This window comes from Diaporthe amygdali (assembly GCF_026229845.1).
Source record: "Diaporthe amygdali strain CAA958 chromosome Unknown NODE_14_length_1008325_cov_65_372321, whole genome shotgun sequence".
In the NCBI taxonomy this organism is placed as follows: Eukaryota; Fungi; Ascomycota; class Sordariomycetes; order Diaporthales; family Diaporthaceae; genus Diaporthe; species Diaporthe amygdali.
Window position 1 is genome coordinate 909,664 of NW_026517034.1, and position 24,428 is coordinate 934,091.

A 24,428-nucleotide genomic window follows, 5' to 3' on the forward strand; every position below is an offset into this window, starting at 1 on the left:
CACAGCCCAACATGCTCGATGCACAAATACCAAGGCGGCGCCCATTGCCGGCCGATGCCCAACTGCCCTTCTCCCATTCACGCACCCGCACAACATCATCCAACGTCTTCCCAATGCAGGCCCAACAACACCCGCCAGCCATGCACCTGGGCCAGCCACAACAGCCATATGGCCACAACCGCCGCTCTCCATCCGTAAACACCTTCAGCACCGTCTCCAGTGGTGGAGGCGGTACTGAACGAGGCCCGCCCCCAGCCGCCTACCGAAACTCTCCTCCCAGCGCCGATATACGGCGCTCCACTTCCTCCCGGTCGAACGGATCTGTTCAGCCCGTCGGCTACGTTGCCCTCCTGCGAAAACAGAAAGCCACAGTCTGGTGCGACCGCGCACAGTCCGAGGATCCGTACATGCTGGCGAAACAGCGGCAGGCCAAGGCCCGGGCTCTCCAGACAGTCGGCTCTGCAACGGTGGCCCCAGGCTCGTCCGGCGGTGGCCGCACGTCCACCGGGTTCAGCAGTGCGGGCGGCAAGGTCGTAGGCAAGATCCGTCATCACGGCAAGCCTGGAGTGGTCGGCTATGCGCCAGACAGCAATTACGTGGGCGTCGGCGGCGTACCACTTCGACTTAGTGCGACAGAAGTGGAGGGCGAAGAGAGCGATGACGACGAACTTGCATCGCAACGGCTACACCACCGTAGGACGGGGAGCAGCGGCCGGTCCAGCACCGCAGGCAGCATCCAAGGGAGAAGAGGTTTAAATTATCGCGGCTCGACTGGCAGTGGCCTACAAATGACGGGCGGAGGGTCACAGAATAGCAGGAGATGGACTGGCAGCGGAGGCGACAACACGCCGGAGCGAAGCAGTAGTCTCGTCGATGGAGCGCTAGGAGAAAAACGAGCGAGCGATGCTGCAAGCGGCAGGAGTGGCAGTAGCGGAGAGCGTGCCGACGACGTACCGGACTTGGGGACAGATGCGGCGCGGCTGGCGAGCAACAGTCTGATACACTCGGCGCTGACAAGGGAAAAGAGCGTGAAGAATCCCGACGAGCTGCGTAGAAGAGGCAGTGTCGACGAAAGGACGATGACGCTTACCTCTGGAAGGCTTTTCATCGCCAACCCTGACTGATCAACCGACCACTATTCCAAATCACCGCCATCGATGTATGGCATCCTTGTTTCATTTGTCTGGTTCCTTATTCGTGGAATACCGATCTTGGATGGAGGGAATACCACCAGTCGCTATGTCATATTTGTTGCTGCTGTTTGAAGGAGGGGAGAGGGAGGGGACAAGCGTGGGAAGCTTGCAATGCACATAACGAGACGGTCGTTCTATTGCTTTTCTTTACATATCATCATTACCATTGCATTGCCCGGCGTTAAGGGATATCAAGACCAATCAAAATTCTGGATGCTTTCTCTACTGCCTGGTTCATCAATCGAATGCTTTGGTCTGATCGCACACATAAGCCGCCCAGTTGGGGTCGCTCTATCATACAGGCTTCCATCATATTGCATCAATACAAGTCCAAGTCTCACTGAATGGCTGGTACGGGCCTAGATCGAGCTTCGCACCTGATGTGATATGTTGCAACAGGAATGGGGGATTCGAGTTCTGATCTATTGATCTCTTTTCTTTTGTACAGAGGTTTGACAGTCACGGATCTGGTGTAGAAGAACGCATGTGACGTGTTGCTCGTTGAGAGTCCAGTGAGCCGGAAACCCATGTCTTTGAGACGTCGAGTGCGTGTCGAGTCTCGGAGACTGAGACCCAACGTCTACATGGACTCAGGCTGCTGCGGAACGTCGACAACACGATTGTTAGCAGATAGTAGCAAATAAAGTAAATACCAATGTCTGTTTTCAAGTCAGATAGATAGATACCTACCTGGTCTATCTGGTCTACTGGGCAGGTAGGTATCCCAGTACCCATGTCCTCGCTGCGCGCACGGACACTTTTCCCCTTGACGCGTGGGCTGCAGCTTTCCACTTTCGACGCGAACGCGACTTCCTGGAAAAAGGGTCCACCTTCGTTTACCCTTCCAACCGCCAACCTTGGAAAGCACGTTAGAGCCACTGGGCCATTCTCAACACCAGCGTGTGCTTGCCTGGACTTGTTTCCTTGTCTCCTTGTTGGATGTCTTGTGTGCCTTCCAAACACGCCGACCCATTAATTTCTGCCTACTAGATCTGGATCAGTCAATTAATGCCAGCCAGTTTGGTCCGTCGATAGTGGTCCCCAGCAGCCTCGACGCGGGAAGCGCAACCTCAACCTCGTGCCTTCCCCTCCGACTTAAAAGCCTGGCCTGGAGCCACCTCGACACCAATGCCTCTCATGACAATGTCGCCCAACGTCCAGGAGTTGGATTCACCCAACAGGAAACGCACCCACACGCAATATTCCGACCACGTCGACGACTCGCCTGCTTGTGATACTATTAAAGACCCACAGCTCGGTCTCATTGAATCTCCAAGCATTGGTCAGTACGGGAAAAACAACCACGCGGCTGCTGGCGACTCTGCAGTCCCCGGCACAGCGGTGGCTGATTCTATGAATGGCCTTTCATTAGACTCTTCGCTCCCAATTCCATCCAGCCTGGCCTCGGCACAATCGACACCAGCACAAAGCAGCCCTCTATCCCTCACTGAAGCGGGCAGTAGCGACCCCTCCAGAATCTCGCCATCTCCCGATACACCGAGTCGACAGCTGCCCATAATGCCTCCGGCCAAGTCGACTCAGTCTGCAGGGCAAGCTCCCCCGGCCAAGAAGCGAAAGAAGCTGACAGACGAAGAGAGGAAGGCACAGGCAGAAGAGAAGGCTGCAAAGGAAGCTGAGAAGGAGAAGAAGCGCAAGGAGAAGGAGGCTAGAGACCAAGAAAAGAAGGCTGAGGCAGACAAGAAGAAAGCTGAAGCTGAGAAGAAGAAGGCCGAAACAGACAAGAAGAAGGCCGAGGCGGACAAGAAGAAGGCTGAGATTGAACGGAAGAAACGTGAGAAGGAGGAGGAGGCCGAACGAAAGCAACGAGCCCAGCCCAAGATCGGAAGTTTCTTCACGAAGCAGCCTTCAACGTCGACCCCCAAGGAAGCTCGAGCCCGACTTGACCTGCCAGGCACCGCTAGAAGCCCGTCCCCGGCCATCCAAGAGCGAAATGAGTACCAACGAATAGCGCAGGAGTTCTTTGTCAAAGAGAATGTGACGTTAGCAAGCAACAAGTTTGCCCTATCTCCCGGCTCGCAGGCTGCCAGGACAGCAATTCTTGACGACTTTGTGGCCGGGAGAAAATCGCCTATCTCCGACCTGGCTGAAGCCCTACGTCTACCCAAAAAGACCGTTCAACCCCGAGGGAAAATCTACCCAAGCGTCCGGGGGCTTCTGTCAAGTCATGGTGGGATTCAAGCGAGTCCCATAGACTTGACCACTGAGTCACAGAATCTGCGCATACAGACGACTCAGCAGTCGCTGAAGAAAATACCTTTGAAGCATCTCAAGTTCCACGAGGATGTCCGACCGGCCTACTATGGTACCGCTACCAGCGTCGAGTCTCTTGCTAGTCTCCAAAAGCTGGCCAAAAACCCTATTGCGAAAGACCTGCCACTCAATTACGACTACGACTCCGAGGCCGAATGGGTCGATGGTGACGATGGCGAAGGGGATGATGTGAGTTTGATGGACGAGGAGGACGCCGATGAGGACGATGGCGAGGCCATGGACGATTTCCTGGATGATTCCGAGGATGTCGGCCGTGGTCCGCGAATGTTTGCAGGGACCATGGAACCTGAGAGCAGCGGAGTCTGCTTTGAGGACCGCACGAGGAGGAACCCAAATCCGCAAATGTACAAGTTTCGGATGGAGTTCATGATCCGTAAGCAACGCCCTTCCTCCTGCTTCACTTTGATAGCGTTGACACTGACTTCCACGGTGTAGCAAATCTCAAGCATCATCACTCAATCGATCCTTTCTCCGATCAGTACTGGGTTCAAGAGCCCAAGGCAAGCGCGCCGAAAGCAGCTTCTGTGAAGTCCACAGCCCAGAGCAGTGTTGACAAAGCTGCGGACGGTGCCATGGCACCACCACCGGCGCCTTCCGCCTTTGCTGCCCTTGGTGCTACCTCGACACCAGCTGTGTCGAATGTGCCAGCTCCCGAAGACCTGGTACCGGCGGATCAGCTTGAGGGTTTCAAGGCTACTGTGGTCGAGTTCAGTTTCTTGCCGAAGGCAGCTATGATAGCCACGTTGAAGAAGAAACTGGATCATTGTACTAGTACGCAAATCAAGGCGACGCTCGATCACGTCGCCGAAAAGCCTAACAAGAAGGGAGACTGGCGGATCAAATCCGGTTTGTGAGCCCTGCGGTGTGCATTGTCTTTCTTCGGTTTTGCAAGGCGTTGTGGCGTACGACTTGGTCGCGGCAGGACGGAGTGGGGGAGCATCATAAAAAGAGGGTCTCTCAACCCTTGTACCATCTTTAGGTTGTTGGGCTATCTGGGCGGCTCTCCCTTCTAAGAGAAGGTTTGGTGTCTGTGTTTGGCTGGGTTTTGACGAGGACATATCATGTAGCGGCACCGTGCCCTCTGTGAAAGGCATGAACAGACAAGGGCCATGGGCAAGCACAAGGAAGATATAGGAATAGTAACCGGGCAAAGGTCTCCGGGATGGAGTCGGGGTTATCCATCCACTAGACCAGGCGTTGCATTGCTTTCTAGCTAGTATTTATGAGGCCATCGATGAATGGGAAATACACGTGCAAACGACCACTTGCACCCCATTCAGTCCCAGGATTCGTGATGATGATGATCCAAGCGCAGGCATCCAACGCAAAACCCTACGGCTTCCCAGTCCTGAAAATCGAGTCTGTATCCCTCGGTATCTCGATGTATGTGTTGTTGCCCCGGTAGGAATAACGCGAAGCACAGCACGATTTGCAAACAAACTTGAATCAACGGTGGTCCACCATGCAATGACCCAAGTCGCGGTTGGTAAAACACGTCTTGCCTATCTTCGTCCTAGGCACGTTCACAGCAGAAGCGAAAGGGCCAAGGATCCCAGGTGCGAAAAGTAATATATAAATATGCCGTCGTAACGACGAAGCCGGACGAAACCGCTCCCCCCACCGCCCAAAGGTTCTTCCCATTTTGTTACGTCTGCTCCACCGTCCGTCCATTCTCATCCCTCCTTTCTTTCCTTCCCTCCTGTGTTTATAACCCCGGCGTGTCTGTCAAAAGTTATCGTGCTAATATCTTGGTTCGTGGTCGCGTTCGCTCGGTTGATACATAGTACATTCCATTGCATTACAACAACCCCTTCCTTCCCCCCACGTGCTCTGAATACGTATGCTTCCTTCCCCTTAGTATGTTCTATTCCATACCTCGCCGTACCGGTGCCAAAACATTAAGCCGTCATACGTTGGTACTCCATATTCAGAAGCGGATTGGCCTGGATGAATGGACTACTAGTCGTCCATCGGCTTGTCCTCCAAGGTCACACCCCGGGTGTGCTCGTCGCCCGCGGTCTCTGTCAGAGGCGTGGGGTTGACAGGGATCCGTCGGCCAAGTGACGACCGTGCTGGGTTACGGCCAAGAGAGTTGCGCTTCTCCAGCGAGTCGTTGGACCGCAGCGTCTCCGAACGGCCCCTGACCGACGTCGGCGATTCTGTCGAGTCACTGCCGTTCGTGATTGATTCGGTCGACACAGAGGATGGCGGCGTGCCGCCTTCGCCGGGCACCTCGAGACTGGATCGCTTTATGCCCAGGACAGGGCCCATGCTCATGCGTACACGGTCGTTCTTCTCAGTGGGACTAGTCTGTACAGGGAATCTGCCAACGCTCCTGTCTCGTCGGTGAGAGCCGAAGCCACGGGGACTTGGTGCCGGGGAGGTGGCCCTGCTACGGCCGCCTCCTGCCTTCTCCAGAAGCGCCCGTTGGCGTTCCTCCTGGTGTATTCTTCGGTTGCTCTCATCGGTACTAATAGCGCGTGGACGATTGGTGTTGTCGGTGTTGCTACTCGTCACCGACGTAGAATGACCCAGAGTAGACATGCGTTTCAACTCGCTGAAAATAGCAGTCTTGTGGGCGAAGAGGTCCCGAAGCAAACGGTAGGCGTGTTTCTCCTCCATGGTCAAGGACGTTTCCACGCGTGGCCTCAGGACGCAGGGTGCTAGGGTCGTCGCAAGAGCAGAAATGTACTCCTCATCCGCGCTCGTCAGTTCAATCAACCTTGTGAAGTGGTTCATGCATGCATCAAGCGTGGCGATGTTCGTCAGCCTCAGCTGGGACAATGTCTGCTGAAGGACAGAAACACGCCCAGCATCTGAGGTATCTGGGTTAGGCGTGGTGTATATAGTTCTGATGATCTCGTAAACGTGAGAAGACACCAGAGAGTCTGCAAGCACGTCAGCGCACGATATTCGTATCAACTAGTAGAAGGGGGATGGTACTAACCAGGTAATTCGAGGAGGTAAAGCTTAAGCAAACTTGCAACAGTGGGTATATCGAATTCAGCAAGAACATCGGGCGAGAAAGGCTTGCCGTCATTGACCTTGTTTCGCAGAGCATGAGTTTGGGACAGTGGCACGTCTACTAGCCAGACTCCTCTCCTGGCCTCGTCGCCTTCGAGATCGGGATAGTGGTTGTCAAGGTAGGTGAGGATGGTTGTGACCATCATGGGGACACGCTTCTTGTCCGCTCTGGCGCGGGCTTCCAGATCGACACCAAAGGTCTGCTCGTCGACCTTGTTGTAGTAGTTCTCGTACACGATCACCTTTGGAGCAAAGCGTCCGGTACGGTAGTTCTCTAGGAGGTAGCGCAGATCTCCCTCGGGCTGGATAGTCTCCTGGAACAGCATCATCTTGTCAACGGCGGACTGGAGACTGGGAATGACGTTGCTGACGCATCCCGAGAAATCCAGAATAACCGTCTTGATAGCCTTCAGCCTGTCCAGCTCACAGCGCTCGAGGAATTTCAGATGCACGGTGATGGCCTCCTCAAGCTCGCATCGAGTCTCATCCAACTTCTTGACTCCCTCCTTGTACCTGTCGTCGGCCTCCCTCTGCTCCCTCCGCAAGCGCTGTGGTGGAGTCTCGCCTGGGTGTGCGTTGTTGAGAGGGTTCCAGCCGGCAAGGTACTCGCCCACCGTCCCCACAACAGGTGAATCGACAGCGTCGGAACCGTTGGATGCCAGCGAAAAGGTTCGACCCACGGTGGGTTTCTTCTCGATTACACCGGACATTTGGAATGCCCTGGGCCGCCACTGGTAAAACATCTTGGAGCTGTTGGCGAAAGTGTTTCCGACGTTTCCGACGAGTCTAAGGAAGCCACTGGCGACAAGGTCCTGGCCGATCCTCTCGGCATAGCTGACACTAGTGGTGTCCATGTACTTCTGCAGATACTCGACGATGTCTGCACCGGCCGAAGTGTTCATATATGTTCCTAAGATCGGTACTTTGGTGTCCTGCAGTTTGATGTTGTTCAACATGTGCGCCAGACGCTTCTTCATCTCCTCGACGTCGAAAGTCTCGTCACCAATCTCGAAGATGGTGTCTTCGTCGCTCATCTCATTCTCTTTGTTCTCGGAGACCTTGATCTCGGGTATCTTGGGTTTGGGGCTGCTCTCGGGGTCCTGGAAGGCGAATTTGGTCTCCTCCTCGAGATCTTCCACTAGCCGGCACTTGTTGAAGTAGTTGCTCCTCAGCTTTTTGACCAGCTCAGCCTGGCGATCGTGGGCCTTGATCCGGTTCTGCAGCTCGTCCTGGGAGTCTTGTACTCGAGTCTCGTGGTTTTCGCACCACCTAGAGAAGGGGTTTACGACAAGATCTCTGATGTTCTGTGCGATCTTCTTGTGCTTCTTTGCGCCTTCGTCCATCTCGGTCCGTATGCCCTCGTAGGCCTGCACGCACGGAGGAAAGTCAGTGGGTGTGGGCCTGAAGAGAAGCTGGGCATGGAGAGTTGCTTACCTTCCGAATGGTAGCGCCATCGTCCTTGGAAAAGCCTCCCTGCACCTTGTCGACGGCTGGAGCAATGTCGTTGAGGCGCACACCATAGAGCTCTTCGGCTTCAGCGCGCATGCGTGCGATGGTCAGGACCTGTCTGTTCTCTATGACTCCCTGCTGCAGCTTGCTGAACAGGACGCCAAGGCCTGGGGTACGTCAGTGGTCGTGAAGTGACACATGCTAGCCCTCTGGATCTTACCTGCGGCGTAGTCGCCCGTCCAGAAACTATCTTGGAAGCCCGGCATTTTGACTGGTGGTGTGGGAGCCTGTGGCAGGCTCTCTCTCGTGGAAGTTGGGGTTGATCAATAATTAAGGGCTTCGTAGATGCATCTATGTCATGGCTCGCAGAGGTCTGGCCGTCTTGTGAGTGTTTTCAGAGAGCCTGACCGAGAGTTGTTGTCGCCGGGAGTGGCCAAGGGACCACAAAGGAAGGGACCACGGGGGGAACCACCGGTGAGGCTGAGCAGCTGCGAGTTGGGCAGGTTGTGGATGATGCACGGCAGCTCGCTGGGTCGTAGGCCGTGGGTCTCGGGGTTCGTCTAGGCCACCTCGGTTCTGGGCGATGGGTCGGCGCGGTTAATCACCAGAGGGCAGAGGCCGTGATGGGCTGGGCGGCTGCGATGTGGCTCTCGTGGGGCAGTGTAAGAAGCAACAGCAGATTCAGGATAGGGGGAAAAGGGCACAGCGTCGGCGAGGTCTTCTCCGATTTGATTTGAAGGGACGTGTCGCGATGGACTCTCTCTCTCTGTCTGTCTGCAAGGGAAATCTCGACGGCGTGCGTCGCCTAGAACTTCTGATGGGCCCCGCTGTTGCTCATTGGTTCTCCAGCCAAAAGTCTAGTTTGTCGGGCCTGTCCAGGGGCCCCTTGAGGCAGCCCGAATCGCTCCAGCTACCCCTGACAATTGATTCGTTGTGCCCTGAGCTGGGACGACAGCAAGCTGAATCTGAATACGACCGCGCAAATGAAACTTGAAACGGGCAGACCATGTCCAACACAGTCCGACCTTCCAAGGTTGTCATTGCCCGTGACGTCGTCCCGTCTAATGCCACCCAGCATTAACGTCAGAAGTCATGGTTTAGCATCTTTGTTTTCTTGGGTGTCCAACTGCACTAGTCCGCGTCGGTAGTTGAGTGCTACCAGCCGCCAGCTTTGGGCTCAATGATAGCAGCTACGCGCTTTCATGTCTTGGAAGGGATCGAGACGACCGTTTTTTTTCGCACGGCCTGTCCCCAATATTCCGTACCTAGGCAGTGGGGCTGTTCTCTATGTCCGTCGTATAATCTCCTCCTGCGTTGTACCTAGTCTACTTTCATCTCAGAAGCTCTCTTGTTCGCTATCACTTGGTGGTGGTGTCACCCATGTGTTCCAGGCTGAAGGCTAGCTGGCTGTTCTTTGAACAGAAAAGAGCGCCACGACCGTTGGCAGTCATTCTCGACATGAAGGTCTTTGTCGGCTTTTGGTGGATAAATTCAGGAACCATCGGCCAGGGGTGGATAACGCGCATGGGATGCTCCCCTAAAGGTGCATACGCGCCGACAAGCGCTCGCAGCCGAGCAGTCGTCTAGGTTGCCGCCGCAGCTTATCAATCAATGTATCAATTAACCAGCAAAAGGCATCCATCCACCTCAGACCTCGAGCAGAGCCACTGGCCGTCTCTGAGATCGACACTACAAGCACATACTGTGTCGTGGTAGACTGGACCTTCTCCCAGCCCTGCCCCATTGACTTAATCTCACTGCAAGATCCGTACCCAACAATAGAGTAGCCGTTACTGTCCGGGGGTCCCCCAGCCGCCCACCCGCCGTCATGCATCCCCACGAGAAGCACCAGCCCTACGAGCTGGCTTTGGATAAGCGAGATGATACTCGACGATCTTCAGGCATGCGAACACGGCTTTTGGCTTGTTTCCTGGCTGTGGCCGGCCTCAGCACGCTGTTCAGATTGCCTCATTACTGCTATCATGCTGTCTCAAGCACGATTCCTCACAAGGCGCTCACCATTGAGGGACGGGTCAAGGACATCCTCTCCTTCACTCCGTTGATCGACGGCCATAACGACCTGCCCATCTTGCTCCGGTACCTCTACGGCAACCACATCAATAATGAAAGCTTCCAGGAAGCTTTTGAGGCCGGCAAGACGCCCGGTCACGTCGACTTGGTTCGGCTCCGAGAGGGCATGAACGGTGGTGCCTTTTGGAGTGTTTATTGGGGATGCCCAAGCAACATGACCGACTATAGTGTGAGAATTTCCTTTTCTTTGAATTATCTCATTGAAATTCTTTGTCTTCAACTGCCAAATTACTCCCTCGGACGCGTCTAAGTCAACAATCATTATATTCAGCCAACGAGATATACGCGTCTTGGAGTTGATATTTTTTGAAGAGCTTCTGCATCCGCCTTAAGCTAGCTACAGCTATCCCGGGAGGAATTAAGGAGGACATTGTCTTTTCAGCATTGATACGTGTGGAAAGATGAGTCCTCATGAAAGAAAGGAGACGTGCTGTATAGCTGCACGTGCTGGTGGCATTGGGTTTCGAAAGAGATTGCTAACAGAGTTTCAAATAGGATGAGATTTATGCTCCCATTGTGCAGGCCACTATCAATCAGATTGATCTTGTGACACGACTGCAGGAGTTGTACCCAACTCAGTTCTCTCCCAAAGTGAACAGCACGACTGCCCTGGCCGCTTTCAAGAAGGGCCAGCTGATCTCTCCACTCGGTGTAGAGGGTCTGCACCAGATCGGTAACTCGGCCGCAAACTTGCGTCGTTTCTACGAGCTGGGCGTCCGTTACGCCACGCTGACACATAACTGTGGAAATAAGTACGCCGATGCAGCACTGTGGTCTAACCCTACGCGAAAGGCCCCGTCATACTGGGGAGGTGTCTCCGAAGACGGGAAACTCCTCATCCACGAGATGAACCGCATGGGCATGATCGTGGACCTCAGTCACACCTCTGCCGAGACACAGCGTCATGTGCTCGGCGGCGGCAAGGACGGCTGGGAAGGGAGCAAGGCTCCTGTCATTTACAGCCACTCCTCGGCGTACAGCATATGCCCTCACCCGCGAAATGTTCATGATGACGTGCTCCAGCTGGTCAAGGAGCGTAACAGCATCGTAATGGTCAACTTCTCCCCGGACTTTGTCTCCTGCGTCGAGAGCGATAATGAGAACGGCCTGCCGGAATTTTACCCGCCCAACTCGACATTGGCTCATGTTGCAAAGCATGTGATTTACATTGGAAACCTGATCGGCTTCGACCATGTTGGCTTCGGCAGCGATTTTGATGGCATACCAAACACCCCACAGGGCTTGGACGATGTTTCCAAGTATCCAGACCTCGTGGCCGAGCTGCTAAGGCAGGGCGTCAGTGATGAGGATGCAACCAAAGTGGTCGGAGGTAACATCCTGCGTGTCTGGAAAGCTATCGATGATGTTGCGCTCGGGTTGCAGGCCAAAGGCGAACCAGCTTTGGAAGATGAGCTGCCGGCGTTGAAGTTCGAATCCACCTCGGATTTCTTGGGAGCTCTATAGACTTGGCGGACTGGACCGGATTAGTGAAGATAAACATGGTTCGGCGAGATTTGTGTTCATTTGTGTAGATGTATGGCTGTAATGTACAGTTGTGTTGTACCTGGCCATCCTGTATAGCAGGCCATTTTTGTTCCGAATCGACAGCGGTTGTGAAATCCGCATCAGTACAAGATAACCCGTATCGTAGTGGGCTCCGACTGAATATTTGCATTGACTGCCCCGTTGGCTCGCATGACCCGATCAGCCCTTTCTCTCCATTCTGTTGAGCTTCGCCGACGTCATGTTTTGGTTTCTTGCCCTCTGTCCACGCACTGGCAGACCCATTGCGTGTCTCCTTCCCCTGTACGCGCCCATATCTTTTAACCGCCTGATGTTCTCCTGCACGATTTTCCTTGCGTCATTCTCGATCGTCATTGTCGACAGCTCCGCCGTGAGCGCAAGCACGGTTTTCGGCGACAGGGCCTCTAGTCTCTGCCGTGGGAAGATGGAATATTTGGCCATTATCCGGTCGGCCGTTAATGGACCGAGGGCATAGAAGGATTCTAGGGCTTTCTAATGTTGACGCACGTCAGTTATTGCTGTTGCGACGGACGAGATGGGCGTCGGAAAGGCTGGATGGCTGGCACGTACCTTGACGAGCTTTTTCTCGCCAAAGTTGACGCCGAGGATGAAGACCTAGAAGAGTCAGCATTTGCTCCTGTTCATGGGTACAGCTGGGGGGATGGGAACGCACCATCTTGACACAGTTCGCCCTCGAGTTACCGGGGCAAGAGAATCATTGAAGGGCTTCGTGGCAACGTGGGCGGCGCGTGGTTGCGACATGCGGATGCGCTTCTCGGGCGTCGCCATACTAAGCTTGACAGTCACACCCTAACCCTAGAATGGATGCAAGTCCATCAATTTTTCGAACTACAAGGCTCGCCAGAATTTCAGACTTATTGAGCCTGGTGAATTTTTAGACTTGAGAGAGAAATAAGCCATCTCAAGGCATCACATTATGCCACCAAGCAAGCCATTGCCCATATCTGACGAGTTCAGCTCTGCAGAGGACTATGTGAGCTCACTGCTGGACTTCGCTTCAACATGCGACCTATTTCAAATACTCTGTGGAGGAGTGCACATCCTGGATTTCTTTACCAATGAGCCAGGATTGTTCCAATGGGTTCTCGAGCCGGACTGGCAGCAATTTCTCATGGAGTGCGATCCCATGGCACTTCTAGACTTTCTCCTGAGAGATGATCCGGATGCTCCAGCAACGGAGCGCTCATGGCCTGAAGCGCCGGAATCCCTGCGCCAGTACGTCAAGGACGTACGGAGGCTCTCACTTATACGCTCGTTTACACCGGTGAAGCCCAGGTTGCCCGTCATACCTCGGCAAGTGGCCGTGGGTATGAATGTGAAGAAGAAACACGAGGTGACCAACTTCGCAGACTATGTGGACCGCCTGGCGGCGGACATCGCCCAGCTGACAGGGACGGAGATGACTCACTTCATCGATTTTGGCAGCGGCCAGAACTATCTTGGGCGGACGCTGGCTTCTGCCCCGTACAGTAAGGACATCGTTGCGGTCGAGAGGCACGAGCACAATCAAGCCGGGGCCAGGGAGCTGGACGTCCTTGCGGGCATCGCAGAGACGGAGAAGGTGCTGAGGAACAAGAAAATCTGGCAAAGCCTGGTAGACAGCAAAAAGGACGCCGGTGAGCTGGACGAGAAGGGCACGAGAAGGACGGCAGAGAAGCACACGGCTGAACAAATCGCGGCGGTCGAGCTCAGGCCAAGGAGAGAGCTGGAGGCTATCTACCGCCCCGAGGAGGGAAGGGGCCTTATCAAGTACGTCACAGGACGATTGGAGACTGGAGACCTGTCCGACGTGCTGAACAAGATCCACGATGCCGACGTCCCGGAGGAGAAGCGCAGGGAGCTTTCTCTGATGGCAATATCAATCCATTCCTGCGGCAATCTCTCGCATTTTGGAATCCGCTCCATGATCCTGAACCCCAGCATCAAGGCAGTCGCGATCGTGGGATGTTGCTACAACCTGCTTACGGAGAAGTTGGGCCCTCCTACGTACAAACTGCCCTACATGCGACCCAGCCTACAGGCCCTCAATGGACGGGTGGTCCGAGAATCAGAGAAGTACGACCCTCAAGGCTTCCCTATGAGCAAACGGGTGTCGTGTCACAACGATCGCGGCATCCGATTGAACATCACAGCTCGCATGATGGGTATGGATTTTTTCATATTTTTGTAAACCTCTTTTCCCCTTGCGCGTTTAGCAGATATTGGCCATTTGATACTGAGAGCACGCCTTCGACACGACTTGCTCGTATGGCTCAGCAGAAGCACAGGTGCAAATTCCCTCTGGCATGACTTTCTTTGAGTCTTCTGGGATAACCTCTTCTGGGATAACCTCTTCTGGGATAATCTCTTCTGGGATAACCTCCTCTGGGATAACCTCCTCTGGGATAACCTCCTCTGGGATAACCTCCTCTGGGATAACCTTCTCTGGGACCAAGGCAGCATTGAGGGTTTCGATACGCTGAAAATTACTTGAGTGAACATCACTAATTTTTTTGTTGTGCAGCATGTCAAGCACCATACAATTGGACAGAAGTTGAGTCCGACTCCTTTTTCACGAGGCATTTCTACCGGGCAGTCCTACAGAAGATATTCTTGGACAGGGGCGTCATATCTAAGGTGTATCACGATAGAGTAGACAGCGGTGAGGGCGAGGGCGATGAGGGCAAAGAGAACGGCAAAGAGAGCCCGTTCAACATGAGCACCAACCCCGTCATCATCGGGTCCCTGGGGAAGAGCTGTTTCAAGTCGTTCCATGCCTACGTGCGCGGGGCGATCAAGAAGCTGGCCGCTAACGAGGACACCAACGAAAAGTACAGCAAGGTGATCCACGACAAGATGGGCGACATGACGGACGAGGAGATCGACGCCTACGCGAGGGCCTACGCGCCGCGCAAGCGGGAGCTCAGCAGCATCTGGACCATGATGGCCTTCAGCGCCGCGGTCGTCGAGTCGCTGATTGTGACGGACCGCTGGCTCTTCCTCAAGGAGCACGGCGACGTCGTCCAGGACTGCTGGGTGGAGTCGGTGTTTGACTACAAGGAGAGCCCGCGGAACCTGGTGGTGGTTGGTATCAAGAGGAAGGAGGCGGCCGTGGACAGCTGATTGATTGATGGATGGAAGGATGACTCGGGTATTCTGCGGCACGATATACGGCGCCTCATAGTCCGCCCTGAGGGCAGGCAAAGGGCGGCTGCTTGGAGCCGACGAGCCAGGGACCCGGTCTCATTCCCCCGGGCTTATCACCCCCCGGCGAGCCCGGTATACCTGTTTTGTCCTCCCCAGGGCAGGGATGTGGGTATCCTCGGCATGCCGCGCCGTTGCAGACTGCGGTGCGCGTCAGGGCCAGAGGGCGGGGAGCAGGAGAGGGCACGCCCTGCAGCAAAATCGCAGCTGCAGGTGAGAGGCACGCATTGTGCCGCCTGATGTCATGCAGCAGGGCGCAGGATTGGGGGTGTCAATCCAGGGGTTTCTGCGGCTGTCTTGTTTGGTACCGCCATGCAACCCAAATTCGTGCGAGAGCCCACGCGGGACGGGTGAGCTTGGGAAGAGGACATATAGCCCCCCCAGGCAGGGGGGCTCGACAAGACGGGGGCAACACCGCAGGGTTTCCGCAAGGTACAGTGAGCCCGGTAAGTGGGAGGGAATCAGCCCTAGAGCGGTAATCTTCGATCACGGGTGCACCACCATCACGACTTAAAATCTGATGCGATGATGATGGTGATGGTGATGATGGGTGATGCTCCTGTGACGATGAGCTGGACAGAAATCTTGCCTTGTGACACCACCAGATATATCCAACACAAGGTCATGTTTTTTCCAATTCAATTGTGGCGTGATTCCTTCAGGCTGTGATATCCAATTCTGGAAAACTACAGGTACAAGACTTTGCTACCACGTCTACAGAGCATCGTATATGGCTCATTTCACTCCAATCATGCAAAGCCACCTCACCGCGGGCTGGGATACGTGACCGCCAGCCATGGAGTAGCAGCCACGGCCAGCAAAGCAAATGAGTAAGTTTCGAGCCATCGCGTGCCCAATCCGGCCGAGGCTATCCGCAAGAAATGTGATCGATCTCTGTCGGCCGTCCCGAACGAAAGGGGCGTAACTACACGTGTGTGTGTGTGTGTATGTGTGTGTGTGTTGCTATAGTGCACCCTACCACGCCAGGTAGACGACCTGACGACGTCGGCAGGCTCGGATCGTCCGTCACACAGCATGAGGTGGCTGGCCTGGCGGGCCTGGCTGGCTGGGCGGCTCACGAAGGCCCAGAGGACCGAGCTCACACTCGCTGCCCTGATTTGGCAATTTACCTCGACAGCCACGAAGGCGGAGCAGCCCTTTCGGGCGGTAGTGGGAAGGATGGCCTAGACGTTGAGAGCAGGAGGGTGCTGGCGGAGGTGTGTTGGTGTTGGTGGTCGGGCAGGCAGATGCTCCTTCGCGCCTTATGGCATCGATTTAAGGCGTGGTGGTGGGTGGTGGTGTTGGAAGTGGGTGTGGTGTCTGGTTGCTGCAGAGGTGCATGGGGGGCAGGCGTGGGGTTGCACAGACATAGTACGGGAGCACGTTCGATGTCGCAGTCTGACGCCCAGATTGCGGGGTGCGTCTCTGGCTTCATGAGACGGCGATGGAGGAGGGGGGAAAGGCAAGAGGAAGCAGGGCTCCGGGCAAGGGGCCCAGGGAGCATGGGCTCCGACGTGCTTGGGTGACACCAGACACACGCAGAGTTCGCAGTCTGTTGCTTCGCGGACAATTTGTGCCTGCATATGGATTGAGACTCTGGGCCTGGCATATTGGACTTGTTGGGAGGAAGCGCGTTGCTATTGAAGTCTGATACAGTAGCTATCATTGTCCTTGCACCCCTCGTCCGAATTGGGTTCGACTTGCATTGAGCTTGTTAGAGCTCGCCTATGAACCACATGTCAAGAAGAACCCAATCCACATTACATAGTCTAGCTATATCACATCACTCTCCCTGGGATGGGGTGACTGGGGGGCCTGCCATTGGAGCGTGGGCGGCAAACCCAGGGAGGCGGCTCAGGCCCGGGCTTAGGTTTAACAGTAATCAAGCTCGAGCGCGCTCAACCTTGATTGTCGACTGTTCGAATGTCTTCAAGTCCATGTCCATGTCCATGTCCATGTCCATGTCCAAGTCCAAGTCTATGCCAACTACAGCCCCCACGCCAATTGTGCCCACCTGCATGAGGAGATCATGCAAGACGGACCTGAAAGCCTCTAGCCTGGTGCTTCGGCTTGCCTGCACTTGGCTATAGTTGCCTGCCTCCGTTGCGCCTGCTGCACTACCTTGGTATGCGGAAACGCTCCTCCTCGTCGAGGGGCCCCTTCATCGCGGCGCCAGCGTCACAGCAGCTCGCCTCACCACTCACGAGGCGCGATATAGATTGCGCATGTCGCCCGCTGCCACGGCGAACCAGCCCATTCCGCTGCAGCCCAATGTATGTTTGTCGCCATTGCAGGTAAAGAGCTGCGTTCGTCTCTCGCCTCGTCCTGCTCTCCCAGACCCAGAGTGAGTTACCGAGCTACCGTACATTACATACATTACATTACATTACATTACATGCACGACAGGTTACGACGGGTTACAGGGCTAGCGGCCCTTACTTCTCGCCTAGTCTAGGTCAACGACAGCGCCCCGCCCAGAGTCGCCGGCCGGACTGATAATAGCAGCAGAGACTGTGCTTTCTATCTCTCCTCGCCGCCAGCTCCTCTTTGTTCCTCTTTTGTCTTGTCATACCCAGATCCATTCAGGTCCCTACTCAGCGGCTGCTGGCATTCAGGCCCCAAAAAGAATCCTTGGATGAGTAGGTAGTCTAGACTCTCCGTCGTCATCCGGCATCCTTGTCGCTGCGTGCGTGACTCGACTCGGCTCTGCTCGTCTTTTCGTCTACAACTTTTTCTCCGTCCTCCCTCCGATCAGCCCCGGCATACCACATGCTACTCTGATAACCGACCAAATCAACGCTCATCGGTGCAAAAGACATCCTGCAATTCTCTTGCAGCACTCCGAAAACCCAGACAAACCCGGCCGCCGCATCGCGCAGCACGAAATTCTGCTCGCCCATACATCGGCTCAGAGATTGGGTTCTTCTTTGTCGATCTCACACACCACTGCGATTCTGTGCCGGGGCCCTGACATTAAGGGTCCTGCTGCTATCAGTGGGGTCCGAACAGGGGCCCTTGAGTGCATCTGCGAAGAATGACCGGCGACACATTACGTGCAGAATTGCCCGTCGCCCATCATGAACGCTGAAATAAAACTTCTAGTGAGTCCAAAACTTCCTGCCAACCCAATAATGCCTTTCTCTTCTTTGTGCTCTTTTTTGCGGCCGATCTCCCGCAATTGCCCCGTCGTGAGTCACTTCCAAGCGACTTTACTCCGGACGCGACGCCGAAATGACCCCGGCCGATTGCGGGGCCGTCCATCGGGCTGGCTGGGCGTGCGGTTGGTCCCAGAGCCCATGGTGAACTTCAACTCGGCGGTTCCAATGGATCAAGTGAGAGAAACTCAGAACTGACTGACTGACCGTGGTTGCGCAGGAGCAAACACTAAGCCTTATACACATTCCTCTGGGCCTCTACTCGCAATTCCTCCAGCCTATCCTCCGTCTCCTTCTCCCCTCGACATGTGCCACCGTTGAGGACGGGCTCGGGAACTTGACCTTGGCTCAGGAGCATGGCTTCCTCAACATCAGCGTGACACCTATCGAGTGTTCAATAGTCTGTAATGAAACCTGGTCCAGGACCGTCTTCGAGCCTGTTATCAAGCAATTACCTAAAAACTTGGCCAAAACCGTATCGATATCTGCCGAAACCTACTGCGTGCTGCGGGTGTCTGCTCCGGGAGCGGACGCCGGGAGTCGAATTGTGGATTTGACTTCGCCTCTCGCGCTCGCCGGAATTTCCATTTTCTTCATCACGACCTACTACTCGGACTTCCTTATAGTCCCCAGTAGGTCTCGCCAGAACGTGGTCCAGGCCTTGTTCGAGCAGGGCTTCGAGTGCTCAGAGGACAGCACTTCCTCCTTTGTGTCGCCTGTGTCACACACTCGGGGCCTCAGCCAGGAGAGTGACAATCCACCATCCACGCCCCCGCCGTCTAATGTCGCGGAGCTGCAAATGCGTACTTTCAAGCTGTTGAAGAAGCACAATGTCGTTGCTCGTATAGAGCCCGACCTGCGCCTGATTCACTGCTCTGGGAGGGATGTTTCCCAGCATGATAGCTACTCCAGGTCTTCGAGATCGTACGCGGGGAATGGGAACCATCGCAAGAGCTCGTGGGTGGACAAGGTTGACACCAAGTTCTACACCAGTCTGATCGCGGCCTTGGTCAGCCAGCCTCGCTTCTTGTCGGTAACGCTGGCAGAAGAAGACGAGCCGTCCCTCCTCATCGACAGATGCTTGCTGGGGACCTTTGGCGATTCGTTGATAGGCCCGACTGACTCCGATTTGACTCCGATTTTGCTTGATTTGGTCGACCTCCCATTTGAGGCGACCGGGATTGTGGCAGGCGTTGCAGGGAAGCTTGTCGAAGAGATGCGTATGGAAAATACCGAGCTATCATATCTCTCCACGGCCAAGACGGGCGCCGTGATGCTATCTAGCGAGCATGCAGAGCGTGCATTGGAGGTTCTGAGTCCCTTACTGCCGAAGGATGCCTGAGATCGTCGGGGAAAAAAATACCGGAATCTGCATGAGCAAGGGGAGGTCTGCTGAAGCATCGAGCCTTGGTGCCAGAAGAGTCTGTGATGTTATATGTCCGGGAATTTCTTTACATTATTTTGGCTTGTTCGCATGCGATGGCGTTCTGTATGGTAAGGGATGTCATCTCGGGGGGGTTCCATAGATACCCTGTCGCAAAATCAGTGGGATCTTTGCAGGCGGCGCTGGGACAGGTCGAGCCCTCCGCTGACTACCTGGAATCGAAAAAATATGGAGCGTTGATCGTCGAATACATGCATTTAGCTCGTCTAGGCGACGGAGCTGACAATACATCATATCACTTGCCATGCCCCTTCTTCTTAGCAGCCGTTGATGGCTCATTCACGATGCCAGCCCTGACAAAGGCATCCCTGGCAGCGGCGTTGATGAGCGCGAACCTCCTAGGCCCGAGCTTCTGGCCGCCGTACCAGCGAGTGACGACGACCATGTGATCCCAGAGGTCCATTAGCTGCATGAGGTGTAGCAGCCGCCCGCCCGCCGCTGTCTCGCCGTCGTCATCACAGTCCTGGAAAGAGGTTCCATTGGGCCCACGGATTCTCCACGCAGTGATGTTGTGCGTTGCGGTCCGCACCCGCTTGTCGCTTGCCAGGAGGTGCTCGACGTACTGGGCGGCTTGGTCGGGAGACGTGACCGCGGCGCACCGGGCGATGAAGACTGACTTCAGCTCCACCACAGGCTCCGACAGGACCCACGGCGGCGGAGGTCCGAGATCATCGACCGCCTTGGGAGTGAAGGTCGCGTGCGTGTGGTCGTCGCCTGGCTCCTCATGGTCCGATGAGGGGTCATTGTCCACCCCGGCCTCCTCCTGCAGCCTCTTCAGCTCCTCGACGGCGTCGAAGAGACAGACCTGGCCCGGCTGGAAGATGTTGCCCAGCGCGCTGCGGAAGAGCTCGAGGTCACGGGCGCCCACGCCGCGTTTGCCCCCGGAGCTGTTGGTGCTGATAGGGATGCAGGGCGCGGCGGGATAGTCTGCCGGGAACTGCAGTCTCAGCGAGACCGATTCATCCGGGAGGCTCAGGATGTATATGTCCGAGTCTTCCCCGGCCTGGACCAGGCTCCCGTCGCCATAGATGGAGTTAATGGCCTCGATTTCGTCAGTGAGTTCTTCGGACATGGTTGTCTCCGGAGGCTGACTGCTGGATCGTTGCACAACGTGTAACCCGACCAGGTGAAGCCCGAAGCAAAGCCAATCCTGGTGCTTCTTTTGCCCAGACAAACCTTGTCCTCAGGAGGTTTTGAGTTGACAGTAAGGGGCTGCCTCGTATTTTCAGGTCTGTCCTGGACACGAAGCTGTCCTGCTAGACGGTGGCCCCCTGGTGGAACGAGAGTGAGAGTCAAATTTACAGTGTAAGCTCTGAGCTGCAAGGTTAAGCTGTTTTGTTTAGTGCGCCGGGAAAGGCTGAACCCCTGTGAGACCGGGTGCCGCTAATCCGAAAATGGTAGTACATGGTGTACTCCCAGCGAAATGGAACACAGCGCTATCAGTTGGTGAGGATATACATTTTATTTCCTGGAATGATGAAGCATATGGCATCGCGTCTATCTCGATACCGACCTAAGTGATAGATCAATAGACCGTGGGCGATGTCTCGCCACTCGTGAACATTTACGCAAAGTCGACATTATTAGTTGACATTACTATGTACTATTCGTGGCTGCTGCCAGTTTATAGCTTGCTAGACCAAACCATCTGTCTAATGCCCCTATCTCTCATACGAATCATATCCAGCCGTCACGTTCGTGGACTGCGCCAGGCCCAAACACTCAGCCATATTGTAGAAGATATCAATCGCGCTGTACACGCCCCCAAACAACTCCTGGCACGGCCCCATGGCGAACACAGCCACATCAGTGAGCGAGTGCACGCCCTGGGACTCACTTGTAGGCAGGGTGCCGTTGACGATGAACCCGCCCACGTTGTCCGTCGGGTTGACGAAGTAGTCGTCGCTATCGAAACCCGAGATGTTGGTCGCGGGGGTCCTCGGCTTCTTGTCATTGACGCGGTACGTCTCCCTGTGGTCGGGGTTCGCACCGAAGCCAGAGGCGATCACGTACCGGGGGTCCCAGTTCACAGGGAAGTTCGGGCCGGTGTTGTACCCGACGCCCTCGACCTCCACTGTGTACTGTGACAGACCAGAGTTCTGGTACACGCCGATGGCGTCGCGCTTCTCGCGGTCCGTCTCCTTGGAAGCCATGTACTTGGTATCCGCGCTGCCGAAAACATCGAACCCGTGGCCGTGGTCCGACGACACGACTATTAGGGTGTCCTCAAGGATGTCCAGCGCCTTGAGGTGCTCTACAGTAGCCCGGACAGTGTCGTCGAGCTCAAGTAAGTCGCCCAGTGCGCGGTCGTAGTCCAGCGAGTGCATCTGCTTGTCGATCGAGGCGGCCTCCGACATCAGGAAGAAACCCTTGTCACCACCACGCTCATTCAGGATGTCGATAGCCTTGAGAGTCATGTCCTTGAGGCCAGGCAGATCAAGCGCGGCAGACTTGTTGCCGGCAGGGTCGTTGGTGAACGTCTTCAGTACCTCTGGGAACACGTTGCGGTCAAGCCAAACAGGAAAGTTAGACCTGCAGAAGACGCCGAGAGCTTTTGAGCTGTTGGAGGCTTGGAGGAGGGAGGTCTTGTTGAGAGATATGCTGTAGTCCTGCGCAGCAAATTCGGCGTAATAATCCTTGCCTTGGTACGAGCCAGACCCGGGCAAGAACTGCTCCGCACCGCCGCCAAAGTAGACATCAGGAGCACCAGCGTGTGTCCAGGAATAGTTGGACACGCCGTTCAGAGCCTGGTCGATCAGCGGGCCGTACAGACCCCGTGAGCGGGTGTGCGCTGTCAGTGCGGTAGGTGTGGCGTCTGCGAGGAACGCCGTGGATACAGCACCCCAAGCAGAGCCCTGTATGCGGCGCAAAAGCTCGACGATGGTCTCGACCTTTGGGTCGTCAAATGCATCCGGCGAAGAGTCCGCGTAGACACCCATAGCGTTCACGGTGCTCTTGTGGCCCGAGTACAATGCTGAGGCGGAGTTGGCCGAGTCCGTGATGTCTTCTTTATGTTAGCTTCTTGCCATGGATCACAACATGCCAGTATCCAGGAGGATTTCTCAGGGACTCAATAGGGCAACGTGGGTAGACATATACTTACAGCTGTCAATGGAGTGCGTCATTTGATGTCCCAGCACAGGGAACTTGTCCAGCTGCATCGTAGTCTGGTACCTGCCATTGATAGACTTGTGACCCAGCAGGCGAGCAGCAGTGATCATATTCGTAGTCATGCCATCACCTTCAAGCACATCAGTAGCTGTAGAAGGAACTACGCTCGAGACACTCACCAATGAAGAAGATCACGTTCTTCGCCCGCTTTTCCTCGGCTAGTGGTCTCACAAGCCATTTTGCCTCCGTCTGCTCGCCGTCATAGTAGTTCAACGTCACGGTGTACTCCCCAGGCTCGTACAGCGCGATCCGACGATATATCTTCGAAGCGACATTCACAACCGTCTTGTTACCTGCATCTTGGGCGAAGAGATCTTCGTACCATGAGAAGGTCCAAGTCTCGACTATCTACTTGTTAGTTAGGAACTACTTCTATTGGAATATCTGCTCAGCGTATGCGAGCAGCGTCAGGGCTACCGCATTAGTCCGATCAATCTTCATGCATAGCTCTGGATATTGCATGACATGCAAAGACCAACTATACTCATGATACGACTCGTAGTGCTTCGAAGATTCGCTGAGACAAAACTGAGTCTGGGAAAACAAGCAAGGGGGAATACGAACCCTCCGGTTCCTCAAGATCGAAGAACTCCGCAATACTCGTCGCGGTGCCGTTGGACCCCTTGGCTATGGTTACGGTGAAGTCCTTGTCCGGTTCACCTCCATTGGCCTCAGAGCCGTTGACTGGGGCATGGACCTCGAAACGGATATCGAATTCCTGGCCCGGGAGGAAGTCCTGCTGGTCTGGGGGCAGGATGCAGCCGAGCGTTGGGCACGTGCCCAGACGTTGGAAGTGCTGCGCAACGACTGCCGAGAATGAAGCTGCCGCGATGGCGAGCAGCTTAAGGTTTGCCCTCATCCTGACTGGTGCGCTGGAGCTGTGCGTCTGATTGTCTGCGGCGGCCCAAGGCAGAGAGGGTGTAGACACCAGGCGTACCTCATCCTGCACCAGGAACCGAAGGTCCCTCCCTTTATACATGAGCGACAGGAACCAAGCCGTCGATCCGAGTTCATGGCTGCATATGCACCTCTGCACGTCTCACTCCATTTCCCATCCCATGTTCTGCCCCGAGGCCGGGATCAGCCCTCTGCCAGACGAATAAGCTCGCTGGAACCGGTGATGAAGGTGGACAGCCCATGCCGTCATTGGGCGAGGCTGGATGTTCAATCTGGGAACGCCCCGTTGGCACATACCCGAGAGCATGGGAGCCCTACGCGGGGACAAATGCAACCTCAGGAATCATCGATGTTTCTCGAGGCACGTGTCGCCCCTCGCGGCGAATTTCGACGACGCGATAATTGGCGCATGGAGCACGAGATGTGACATCGACGAATGTACAAGAAGCCGAGTGATCCTTCTCTCATTCCCCTAGTCTATCAGCTCAGTTGGTCCTCGCTAGTGTTTGCTTGGGGCTGGGGACAGCTTCCTGCGCGGCGTCTTGTATCCAGGGCTATCCTCCACCAGGCAGGCGGGCAGCGGTGCAGGCACAGCGGTTTCTCGTCGATGGCCGCCACAGGGAAGAAGACTTGCTCGACGGTGTCTTGAGTGAGGAACGTGATACCAGTGCGAGCTGTGATTGGCTTTGATCATCTTTTGGATGCGAGAGCCAACAGGAAATGTTTCGAGCGCCACTTGATGCCAAGTGACGCTTAACTTAAGTAGCATGAGGGGCCACCGAGATGAGCCTTGGCAGCATGTAGATACAGTTCTGTCTCACCGAGCTGTCCTTGACAAGGTAGTTAACCGGTTCAATAGTATTGAGAGCAAAATCATGCCGACTCTGCCGTGTGTTCGTGATGCTCAAGAATACTCGAAGACAGAATGTAGCTGTCGTCCATTGTCATCGAGCACAAGCTAACCAAAAAGAAAGGTTTGAGAAC

General features: G+C 55.2%; 10 protein-coding genes across 10 annotated transcripts; 5 read left to right on the plus strand and 5 right to left on the minus strand.

The window, feature by feature from the left end:
* Positions 1-11: 11 nt before the first annotated feature.
* On the plus strand, positions 12-1,124 carry J7T55_003580 (uncharacterized protein; the record flags this gene model as incomplete). Its single annotated transcript, XM_053143618.1, has 1 exon — positions 12-1,124. One exon carries the CDS (start codon positions 12-14, stop codon positions 1,122-1,124), a length of 1,113 nt encoding a protein of 370 aa, XP_052993829.1.
* A 1,206-nt stretch (positions 1,125-2,330) lies between these two features.
* On the plus strand, positions 2,331-4,339 carry J7T55_003581 (uncharacterized protein; the record flags this gene model as incomplete). Its single annotated transcript, XM_053143619.1, has 2 exons — positions 2,331-3,858; positions 3,921-4,339. The coding sequence occupies 2 exons, from the start codon at positions 2,331-2,333 to the stop codon at positions 4,337-4,339; spliced, it is 1,947 nt and encodes a 648-aa protein (XP_052993830.1).
* Positions 4,340-5,444: 1,105 nt separating this feature from the next.
* Positions 5,445-8,224, minus strand: J7T55_003582 (rho-gtpase-activating protein 8; the record flags this gene model as incomplete). The annotated part of the gene is made up of 4 exons (XM_053143620.1): positions 5,445-6,373; positions 6,433-7,876; positions 7,944-8,125; positions 8,179-8,224. The coding sequence occupies 4 exons, from the start codon at positions 8,222-8,224 to the stop codon at positions 5,445-5,447; spliced, it is 2,601 nt and encodes an 866-aa protein (XP_052993831.1).
* Positions 8,225-9,786: 1,562 nt separating this feature from the next.
* Positions 9,787-11,513, plus strand: J7T55_003583 (uncharacterized protein; the record flags this gene model as incomplete). The annotated part of the gene is made up of 2 exons (XM_053143621.1): positions 9,787-10,218; positions 10,545-11,513. The coding sequence occupies 2 exons, from the start codon at positions 9,787-9,789 to the stop codon at positions 11,511-11,513; spliced, it is 1,401 nt and encodes a 466-aa protein (XP_052993832.1).
* A 240-nt stretch (positions 11,514-11,753) lies between these two features.
* J7T55_003584 (uncharacterized protein) lies at positions 11,754-12,249 on the minus strand (the record flags this gene model as incomplete). Its single annotated transcript, XM_053143623.1, has 3 exons — positions 11,754-12,065; positions 12,144-12,188; positions 12,247-12,249. The coding sequence occupies 3 exons, from the start codon at positions 12,247-12,249 to the stop codon at positions 11,754-11,756; spliced, it is 360 nt and encodes a 119-aa protein (XP_052993833.1).
* Positions 12,250-12,510: 261 nt separating this feature from the next.
* J7T55_003585 (uncharacterized protein) lies at positions 12,511-14,696 on the plus strand (the record flags this gene model as incomplete). The annotated part of the gene is made up of 3 exons (XM_053143624.1): positions 12,511-13,738; positions 13,895-14,041; positions 14,098-14,696. 3 exons carry the CDS (start codon positions 12,511-12,513, stop codon positions 14,694-14,696), a joined length of 1,974 nt encoding a protein of 657 aa, XP_052993834.1.
* A 1,963-nt stretch (positions 14,697-16,659) lies between these two features.
* On the minus strand, positions 16,660-16,942 carry J7T55_003586 (uncharacterized protein; the record flags this gene model as incomplete). Its single annotated transcript, XM_053143625.1, has 2 exons — positions 16,660-16,819; positions 16,899-16,942. The coding sequence occupies 2 exons, from the start codon at positions 16,940-16,942 to the stop codon at positions 16,660-16,662; spliced, it is 204 nt and encodes a 67-aa protein (XP_052993835.1).
* Positions 16,943-17,854: 912 nt separating this feature from the next.
* Positions 17,855-19,274, plus strand: J7T55_003587 (uncharacterized protein; the record flags this gene model as incomplete). The annotated part of the gene is made up of 2 exons (XM_053143626.1): positions 17,855-17,878; positions 18,153-19,274. 2 exons carry the CDS (start codon positions 17,855-17,857, stop codon positions 19,272-19,274), a joined length of 1,146 nt encoding a protein of 381 aa, XP_052993836.1.
* Positions 19,275-19,611: 337 nt separating this feature from the next.
* On the minus strand, positions 19,612-20,448 carry J7T55_003588 (uncharacterized protein; the record flags this gene model as incomplete). Its single annotated transcript, XM_053143627.1, has 1 exon — positions 19,612-20,448. One exon carries the CDS (start codon positions 20,446-20,448, stop codon positions 19,612-19,614), a length of 837 nt encoding a protein of 278 aa, XP_052993837.1.
* Positions 20,449-21,037: 589 nt separating this feature from the next.
* On the minus strand, positions 21,038-23,406 carry J7T55_003589 (uncharacterized protein; the record flags this gene model as incomplete). The annotated part of the gene is made up of 4 exons (XM_053143628.1): positions 21,038-22,380; positions 22,480-22,617; positions 22,667-22,891; positions 23,112-23,406. 4 exons carry the CDS (start codon positions 23,404-23,406, stop codon positions 21,038-21,040), a joined length of 2,001 nt encoding a protein of 666 aa, XP_052993838.1.
* Positions 23,407-24,428: the final 1,022 nt, after the last annotated feature.